Source organism: Myxocyprinus asiaticus, chromosome 30, assembly GCF_019703515.2.
Source record: "Myxocyprinus asiaticus isolate MX2 ecotype Aquarium Trade chromosome 30, UBuf_Myxa_2, whole genome shotgun sequence".
In the NCBI taxonomy this organism is placed as follows: Eukaryota; Metazoa; Chordata; class Actinopteri; order Cypriniformes; family Catostomidae; genus Myxocyprinus; species Myxocyprinus asiaticus.
The window spans coordinates 34,394,967-34,405,335 of NC_059373.1; the positions used below are offsets into that span (position 1 = coordinate 34,394,967).

The window sequence follows — 10,369 nt, forward strand, 5'->3', positions numbered from 1 at the left end:
ATGTTTGTCTTGTTTCCCAGTAAAATTATTTAAAAGTCTTTTAAACAGGACTTATTTAATTGAGAATCAAAACTACATACAGTAAGATATAAAAGGTGTCATGACATGAGGAATAAATTTTACCTTGATCTTTTGACATATGAGTTAATTTTACTATAAAAACATATTGTAAGTTTCAGAACTCAAAACTTCCTCCTCACAACAAAAAGTAAACCAGTCATTTTTGTTGTTGCTGAAAACGGCTTTTGTGCCTAAAATGTTAGTAATATTATAAGTGAACCTCAAAGAACATATTAAAATAATAACATGACCCCTTTAAGTCTTGTTTTCAGAGAAATTGAAACATTTGTGAGGTTTATGCTTAAAACAAGATAAACTATTGATGCTTGTTTTGTATTGAAAGTCAAGATGTGTATTTTTTGTAGTGATTATGCTGTTTAGACATGCTATGTGTTAATGGTTAATACATTTCTCAAATCGTCAAAAGGGGGAGTGACTGCATCACTGTAGTGCACGATTAACCCACAACATGCCACACATGTAACGATGCAACAAGGAATTAAAAGTTCCACCAATAAAGAAAATATTTTTAATATCAAGCTACAATTGCACAGACATATCAAGATCCCAAAACCCTTGCTCATAGCAGAGACAGGACATGCACAGTCAATGAGGATGAGAACACACCCAGACTGTCAGTAGAACACAATCAGTCATGGTTAAAACACTACGAGGCACTATGTAATGACATTGTCGGCGTACCTTTGAAAGCACGCAGTTTTGCTGTAATGGTCCACAACACCTGGAGAGATGTTGTGGCAATAACACATTAGATCACAACTGGACTGAATTAAAATGCCTGATCCTTTATGTATGTTTTAAATAAACCGGCACGCATTTCTGCCATATCACCACAAAGTGAAATTAGAATTTTTATTGGAATTCTGACTTGAATTAAAAAAAATAAAAAATGAATGAGAATTAAATGATTCTTTAGGAAGCAGATGTGACGGTGACCCGTTTTAGCTGTTAACGCCTTTTGTCATAGATCTGTACTGTTCCCCATTCAAAGGACTCTGTGAGGAGAAAAGGGCAGGTTTACAAATGGCTCATAATTACACAATGGTGCAAAGTTAGATCTGTCTGGATCATAATCACATTTTAAAGCACTGCTGGTTAATTTTCAAAAATTAAAACATTATCCCAAATCTAATGTTATTGTTAGTGTTATTTAATGGCTTAAAGGTATTGTGCAGTTCTTACCTGGTTCCTCTTGGCTTCTTTTACCCATTAGACCAACAAAAGAATTGATTTTATGCCCTGGAAGATTATTAAAGGAAGAAATTACTACTGAAGCACTTCATGGTGGTGCCATATATATATATATATATATATATATATATATATATATATATATATATATATATATATATATATATATATAAATTACTATATGTACAGTACACTTTGAAGTATCAACTCCAGTTCTAAGAGATTGGCAAAAGAAATGCCTAGAGTGCAGTTGAAGTGTTTTATATCTTTACAATTAATTTTCTTCATACTCGGAAAATAGAGACCTCAGATTCAATGTAATAATCTGTGTGTGTTTTTGTGACTACGCCCTTGTTAAAATGGTAAAGATCACAGATGTAAAGTCTTCTTTCCTCTTTAAATTTATCTTTGCAAAAACATGTTTTTTAATGATTATATCCTGCTTTGCAGCTCAGGTTGCCTCTTATCAAATATAGTTTGATAAGTTCTTATAGTTCTTAAAAAACAACTCTTATTTAAAACAATAATAATAATTCTTTGCATTATTGCATTTTGAAGTCTCTTTTAGGCAAATTGTAAGCATAAAATAAAAGCATAGTGCATTCTACTGTTTTGCTGAAATTACTTACTTTTTCGTGTAATCTGTGCATTTGCTGTTGGGAGGAGGGAGTGGAAGGAGATAAAATGTAAGTTTCAGATTTATAAATCTTAAATCATCGATGAATGTTATACAACATGCATGAGAGAGAGACATGTACAGCATGTATAGCAACAGAGAGAGAGAGAGAGAGAGAGAGAGAGTTTATGGGGAAAAGTTTTACCAGAGGACCGTTTCCCCATCAGACCAATGAATTGATGAGGTCGGGGTTTCCTCGTCATTCGCCTAAGTATCTCTCTGAATGGATCGGACTGAAGCCACTCATCCTGCAGAAGAAGATTTGATTAGTGGGACATTAGACCTCCAATGTAATCAATCACTCACTGAATAAGGCCACTGGTACCCTCTCTTACAGTATTTGATGCTACTCATTGTTTTTATAACTCTCCAATTAAGCCCAATACATATTTCCCCATTTCAATTTAATTAATGTAATTAAGGCAATAGGAAAAGAGGTACTTATTATGTATCGCACTTAAACATAAATTATTTGCAATGCTTTTTTACCCTTGTTTTCAAAGCCTTTTGTGTGTGTGTGTGTGTGTGTGTGTGTGTGTGTGTGTGTGTGTGTGTGTGAAAACACTTTACAAGTTGACAAATGTTTAAAAAGATGCAGTTTATGGATACCAAGCCGGATGAGAAATACAAGTGCTTGGCTGTCTTCCAACCCGCAATGTCAAATGGGAAACATGCACTCCATTCAAATCATGCAATAAGAGCATTCAGTAATTCAGCACTGGACAGCGACCTCCTTTTAACTTGAATCCATATTAACTACTCAGTGACGTCTGATTAGAACATTTACAACATTTTACATTTCAGTGTCCTTATTGCACATATTAAATGTTACTATAATTATTTTATGAATAACAGAAAGGTGGTTCTACTTTTGCATTTAGTTCATGTTGCGCGCTATTTTTACACTGTACTTAATTAGTATTTAAAATGTAATACTAACACTAAAGTAATAGATTTCTGTTATAAACTGAATGATACAAGTTGAATGACTAACATTAGTATAGGTCTACTTCATACACAGTAAAAAGGGGTTACGCACAGTTGTTACCTTAATATGCTATTTCTGCTTGATCTAATCTTTAAAGAAATATTTCAGTGGTGTAACCTGATGTATTCAGGTTGATTTAGTCAGTTTAAATGACATTTTTTGACTTAAAGAAAACCAGTTTATTTAGATGTTACCACATGAGGAATATTTTTAGGTTACATGACAAAACATTTTTATAGTGTATAAAAATAACACTCTTGCATTCTAGTAAATGCAATGAAGCCACTTGATAGTAAAATGTGCCTTTTTGGCATATGAACAACACTGAGAAAAAATGTTAAACTAAATGTGTATATACTCTATATATACTGTATATGTATGCGTTACACTTTAAAGTGCCTGTTTATCAAATCAAGTTTTTAGAGATTATTTAACATCAGTGAATCAACCTGAATGCTTTTAGGGTCACATCAGGTAGAAATAGGTCCTTATAGTAACACCTATAGGTTGGCACTTTTTTTTTAGTGTACTGAAAGATCCTTTAAGTCAGCCAGAAAAAAAAAAAAAAAAAAAAAAAAAAAGGAATTTGTTACAATTGCTTTCATTTTGCATGAACTGAACATATTTAGAAAACATTAAAAATAATAATAATAATAATAATAATAATAAAAAAAAGTATAATTTTCTATTTTTTAAACTCACCTGTATTTGATTGCTGCCTGTCCAATCTTCATTTGGACCCAATTCCTCTCCAAATACTTGGCACAAAACAAGAAAAAATACTGCAACCGGTAACAGAAACTTCATGTTTCACCTAGTAACTTTCCTTTTCTTTTTCTACAAGCACTTTAAAATGTACGCTAAAATGTCGTTTAAAAGTCTCGTTTGTTTCTCAGTGCTCTCCTGTGTGAAAAGTCTCCTTCACTGCGCGCCCTTGTTGCGCGTCTCCGTGCCCGTACTGACTCGCGCGCTCGGCTTTATAGCAAAGCAATCGGGAGGTGACGGCTTCCTTCCAACGCTTAAAATCGATAAAACAAATAAATATATTAGTCAGATTCCTCTAAAAACTCCCAGTGACTAATACTGCTCTTTAATATGTTGCTCACATTGCTATTGGAAGTATATAGAGTTGAAATGGTCCTCGTGTGGACCTGTACTCGTCTGTATGGAGACAGCAGAGACAGGTGACGTTATGACTGGAGAATTCGACGCAGGTGTTACGAAGTTCCGTCTGTAACTGAGCAAAGTTGTTTATGCAGATGACTCGTTTGAGACTTCTTTTGCGTCATTTACTTAAGAACTTTAGATAAATATAGTAAATTGTGCTTTTATGGAAATGTACATATGACAGGAAACAAGAGCTAGAGGATACAAATGTTTTCATGTTCTCTATAAAAAGTCAACCCTGTCTGGGAAAAAAAAAAAACTAAAACACAGCTTAAACCAGCTGGTTTAGATGGTTTGCTGGTCTGTTGGCTGGTTATGGAGGGGTTTTGGGCACTTTTCATCAGGTCAGGTTGTGAAACCAGCTAGACCAAGATGTTTGTTTCAGCAGTGAAGATCTCTTTATTTCACAAATCACATCACTTTTTGATCAAGAATGCAGTTCTAGAAAAAATGAAATCATAAAACACTAAAAAAAAAAAACTTCTAGAACATATTAAAAAGGCCCAATTAACTAAATATATATATTTTTTCACTGTGTAGGGTTCTTGAGTTGGAGATACGGTTCTTTAGAGATTAAAAACATTCTCAATGTTACATTATAGGTTCTTCAGATCAGTGTATTTAAAAATCAGACAAAAAGACAAAGGTACAAGACTGTGTACTTACCGTCTTTCATAAGGGCACGGACTACAAATCCCATGAAGCATTGCGAATGATGTAATTGAATAAAAAACTATGGGAATATATAAAACCATTGATTTTAGGTTGTTTACTATAAGTATAATAACAATATATTTTACATTTATTGCAAAATATTCCGATAAGTAGTTTAACTCGATAGCATCATGGGAGTGGGCGGTCGCTCTGTGGCACGTTTCGTGAGCTTGGTTGGCTGCAGTTCTCTGATTGGTGGATCGTTCTCTGCTGATCATGGGTAATGAAGTTGGTTACCATGAATTCCGCTACCAAACACAATTTTTAAACAATGAAGTTGAAATAATGCAGATGGATGGCTTCACAAGAAACATATAACTTCGATGAGCAACCCCGGAGCTCAAGGAAGGTCTGTCTTTTAAAGTTTGTAAGTTATCGTTAACAATAATGTAGTCTATGGAAAAATGTAATGGTAATTTTATTCACGGAACCAGACTGTTGCCCACTATAGACCTCAAGCTTTAACACACTATCAAAAAGCCTCATTAAGTTAAAAGATGAACTCCTAACATCACCACACAACAATTTACAAACATTGGTGACAAAAACAACAATAACAGCATAAATAAAGTCAGCAAACAGCAAAAAATAAGCCTATAACGCTAACTGCATAATTGATTCAAGTTGCAATGCTAGGAAGTCACAATTCAGCAACATTGTTCAATATGAAGTTGTTCATTCAGACAACTCTGCTTGGCATGGGAAAATATTGTTGGTCTAACATATGTTTTTATGTACAGTAATTTACATTACGTAGTATCTGTGACCCAAAAAGCCCAATAAACTGGTTAAAAAGTCATTGAATTTTTTACTGTGTGGGAGAGACTCTCATAGAGGCTGTGTAGTCAGCTGTACAGGGTTAACTTCATGTTTTTAATGAAAAGCAGGGAGAGGACACTCGGAGGTAGATGACCCACCGAGGAAGTGGGGACGAGGCTAATTTCCATGAGAAAGGACTCTTGTTTCAGTGCACAGAGAGTCTATACAGCCCTAACAACACTTCATAACTCGAGTGCCTTTATCAGCGACAATGATGTCTCTTTATTTAATCATGTGTTAAAATCATATGCAAATGTTATTTCTTGGTAAGATTGCCTAACACAAACTAAACGACCCCAGCAGCAGTGAAAGAGATGTCTTAAATTATTCATTTTAAGGTGTTGCAAAATTACCAGTATATAATCGACATTCTGTACTCTTCGTTCAAATACAGTCTTCTAGCCTCCACTGTTTTGAAGAACAATTATTTTTAACCAAACATTTAGCACAACCTTCTGTTTACAGTAAAATCGGCCACAGAAGGTCGAAAGTTTTGTCTATTAATGTCACTTTATGCTTTTCGAATGCCTTTACTGCTCCTAATGGCCGAAACTGGAACTACATTCACACACGTGGAACATCGAAACTGCATTCTTTCAATTACTTCTTTGAATGTTTATGACGTGAAAGGCACAGTACATCCAATCCTAACCTAACTCTAAATCTAACCCTAATGTTACAGAGACCAAAACAGCGTTATTGCACTGACTTCTGTTCAAATGTACAGATTGATCTCACTGTAAATTCAGCACCAGTAGATTGAAAGCTTTGCTGCTGAAATTAGTCTTTGGTTACAGAAATTTTAATCACTGGCCCCATAGACTATTCTGGAAATGTTGTTGAATGTATAGGCACATGTGAGCGCCAGCTTCCAGGTGAAATGTCCACAGAGTGGCGCCAAAGGGGAGTTGCATTTGTAGTTGTAAATTATGTAATATAGTCATTAGGGATGCATAGTTTATTAACTCCACCCCCAAACCCAAACCCTAACCATCAGTGGAGAAATAACTTAATTTTATTGTGAAAATACAACTTTCAAATTGGGATGTGATGTGAAAGGCACAGTGTGGGAGATTTTCAGGGCATAAACGGGTCTGACTTTAGGTGGAAAAACATTCTAAACTTACACGCTGATTTACCAATGATGGTTTAAAAAAAGCAAATATGCAAGCAAAACATCACAACATCAACCAACTGCCTACCTACTATTGCAGTGCATGCACAGCGTTTGGGCTGTCGAAGGTTGATGAACTTAGTTCCACAACAACAAACAACATAGACAATATAGACAAAAACGTGGAAAAAAAAAAGAGTTAAAAGATTAATTTCTCAGTTGTTTACAAGTATTCACTGAATGATTATTAGATACATCGCCGGCAGTTATGGGTTGAGACGGATGAGACGTGTCCTCACCACTTTTTTAAATAGCTTAGTCACGTATGTGTATAATCCAGATGAAACATCTCCAGTTCTTGAGTTGGAGTTTCTATTTCATCTGTGTGTGTTTTGACTGGCGATCCGGCTGTGCAATGTGTTATTTTGAATGTTATGATAAGTTTACGTTGCAGCTGTTATCAGTGTTGTTAGTGTTAGCAGATTTGCCGCAGCTCACGCTCTTTTCCGTGTCCCACATTTTGATGGCTTTCTCGACCGTATTGTTTGGGTGTATGTAGTGTGTGTGTGTGTGTGTGTGTGTGTGTGTGTGTGTGTGTGTGTGTGTGTGTTTGTGTGTGTTGTATTTTTCTCTTTCTCTCCGTATCTCTTAATCGCTCTCAGGTGTGTTGATGGGGCGCACCCATGCGCAGTGTGTTTCCTCCCTATACTGTATAAACTAAGTGTGAAAAATGATGGCTTGGCTGTGTGATGGGAGGCGGTTGTTCGTGAGCTGTGTCATCTCATTCACAGCGCTCAGGTGCATATTGGCTTTTTTTTTCAGGTTTCCGCTGCTAGAGCAGAGAGTTTGTGGTTGTCATTGTCTGAACTTCGGAGTTCACTGTTTTTTCATGTACAGAAATGTCAGTAAATGTGTCTGTGTTTCTCTCATCTCCCCTTGCATCTTTTATTGCATTTTATTTTTAATATTTAACACCCATCCACTGATGTACAGATGTAGGGTGACCATACGTCCTCTTTTTCCCGGACATGTCCTCTTTTTCGGACCTTAAAAAAGTGTCCGGCCGGGATTTCTAAATTTGCGAAAAATTCCGGGATTCGGCTTTAGTTGCATTATGATGTGCATCTGGTCTAATACTTCATTGTGTGCGCACGCATATTTGCATTGCTTTAACCCCTCTTTGTAAGTCCCGCCTTCTTGCACAACAATTGGTCAATTATAAGAGGCTTGCAGCAACTATTGTCCAAATTCCTGCCTGTCAATCTCTCCGTGAATGCACAAAGCGCTGTTGTGTTCGGTATCAAACAGTTGCTTGACAGTAGCAGCAAATGATAGCTGAGTGCAAACAATGCCAAAATGAAAGTGCAAATTTACAGAAGATTTGCACAAAATTCCCGTGCTTTCGTCCAGGTCGAGATCCGTGGGAAGCAGAATGTATGACATGTAAAGCTGGCACTTATGTGTCAGTTGCTAATAAAGGTGCAAGTGATTTAGAAGCACACAATAGCTCTGCGAAGCATAAAGGGTCAGCAAAAGGTGAAAGTTCATCAGGGAAATTAACAGACTACTTTTTGCGACCAGGTACAATTGTTATCACTTTGCTTCATTTTCCATGATCATTCAAAATAATAGTAATAGTTAATGAAGTTACACTCATGGCATCAAATATTTTATTTTAGTACATGGACATTCAAAAGAATGTTGGAAAATTGTATTTATTTATATATATTTATGTTATGCTGACAGTGTCTTTTTCACTGTATTAAAGTTTGCATTCATAGTAACACTGTTTTGAACCCTATTACGCAGGTAATAAACCGGTTGTTTAGTACCTTGATCCATAGGAACTATGCATGGGTGCTTGCTTTGGTGTTGCCACCCCTCATAGTCTGCATGCCACCCCATTACCACCCCGTAAAAACATTCTAGATCCGCCCCTGCTTCCACATGACAAAGGGTTAGAGAGAAGAGTGAATTAAGATGAAGTGTTTGTGAAGAAGAGTGAAATGATGAATGGGGGAGGAGAGACAATGAGATGGATTAATTTTATCTTCTCAGATAGCGAGAGACAGTAGCTAGTAGCATGCATCTGTGAATAAATGTTTCTAAAACTGTAGACCTGTCATTTGTCAATTTTCTCTTATTATCAAGAGTGCATGTTTCTATAGTCTGACACCCAAAATGCATTTGAAGTCACATGATTCTATAACTCTGACTTTAAAAAAAAGAAACAAAAAAGAACACAATCTATGAAGAAAATTATAGTACTTATGGTCAGTGTTTACCCAAGAAAACCCAAAATATGAGTATACCGTTTTTCTTTGAACAATGGTAGGTTGTTTTAGTCAATCCCTGTATTATACTGTATTATTATCAGCTACACTCTTGTTTTGCCTCCTTACCAAATATGTTCTAGAAGATTGCAGATTACATTTCTCTGAACAAGAAAATTACTCCTTTATTTCTTGGTATAAATTGAACCTACTCTTACGTGCAATTTTAGCATGCTGAGTGTATGTACAGGCATCATAAAAACAGACAGTGGTAGTAAAACCTATTTAAAAGCACAAAACAGCCCCAAATATCTGTTCAAAACCTTAATCACTGAATTACACATTTCAATTCTTTCCAAGTTTCAAAGTCACCAGAGTCATGCTGTTGCCAAATGATGCAGGAAAATGGGAACAGAGAGAACTAGAATATACTCTTTGACCTCTACATGTAATATTGTGAATTATGTTTTTATTATTATTATTTTAAATCATCTGAAGGATTTATATATTTTCAAATCTTTTTTTTTTTTCTTTTTCTAGGAATTCTCCACTCTAATTAGAATGATGTATCGTAACTACAACACAGACAGTGTAAGAATTGGGTACACAAGGAACAGACCGCAGTGGGGGGCACTGAAGCATGCAGAGAGCTATTACTTCATCACAGACGCCACATGGATGTTTGCACCTGAGTTTATATTGAGCCATGTTTATTTTGAGTATTGTTAATACCTTGTACGTTACCTAAGTCCTTGGCAGGTAATGACAGCAGTCCAAGCTTACAGTCAACATACTTCTTTATAATTTAGTTTTTGATAAAAGCTGCTGTTGTTTTGAATTAGATAGTTCTGTTAAATCATACATGTTGTGGATATGCCTCCTGTTCATTTCTCATGTTGAGACTGATTTTGCTGTTTTTATGTTTGGGGCCCCTAAGACCACAGTGATGTATATGTGTAAAAATAATACCATTCATTTTTAAAGATATTATTGAATCTTTATCCCTCTGTTTTACCACAAAGTAGACATGCACTTTTCAGAAATGTGACTGGTATGTTTTTTTTCTGTTTGAGGTTAGTTTGATTCCAGCAAAAACACAATGTTGAAAAATACTGACAGTAGTGTACATCTACAGTGTTTACACTAATAACAAATAAATTAATTGCATTTATTCTTGTTTTATCTCTGAGACCACAAACATTAGTAAAGTAAAAAAAATTCATGAAGAACGGCTCAGCGTGTTATCAATGTTGGTTTGTTATCAGTTTTTATTAGTAGAAGTTTAGGAGAAGTCAATCTGATACTTTATTGTTAACAAAAAAAATTTGAGCTGTTAAAATTGCCTT

The 10,369-nt window shown here is 35.4% G+C and overlaps 1 protein-coding gene across 1 annotated transcript; it reads right to left on the minus strand.

The window, feature by feature from the left end:
• Nucleotides 1-574: 574 nt before the first annotated feature.
• LOC127420954 (protachykinin-like) lies at nucleotides 575-4,062 on the minus strand. The gene is made up of 5 exons (XM_051663607.1): nucleotides 3,639-4,062; nucleotides 2,094-2,196; nucleotides 1,902-1,925; nucleotides 1,264-1,320; nucleotides 575-1,076 (listed from the first exon to the last, which is right to left on the minus strand). The coding sequence occupies exons 1-5, from the start codon at nucleotides 3,741-3,743 to the stop codon at nucleotides 1,030-1,032; spliced, it is 336 nt and encodes a 111-aa protein (XP_051519567.1). The 5' UTR covers nucleotides 3,744-4,062; the 3' UTR covers nucleotides 575-1,029.
• Nucleotides 4,063-10,369: the final 6,307 nt, after the last annotated feature.

What these genes read in the sequence shown, in the direction of transcription:
- LOC127420954 (XM_051663607.1), bottom strand. Translation starts at nt 3,743, where the DNA reads ATGAAGTTTCTGTTACCGGTTGCAGTATTTTTTCTTGTTTTGTGCCAA. An exon ending in CAGGCAGCAATCAAATACAG is followed by an intron (nt 2,197 to 3,638) that starts GTGAGTTTAAAA and finishes CTTCTTCTGCAG; the next exon opens with GATGAGTGGCTTCAGTCCGA. An exon ending in AAGAAGCCAAGAGGAACCAG is followed by an intron (nt 1,077 to 1,263) that starts GTAAGAACTGCA and finishes TTCTCCTCACAG; the next exon opens with AGTCCTTTGAATGGGGAACA.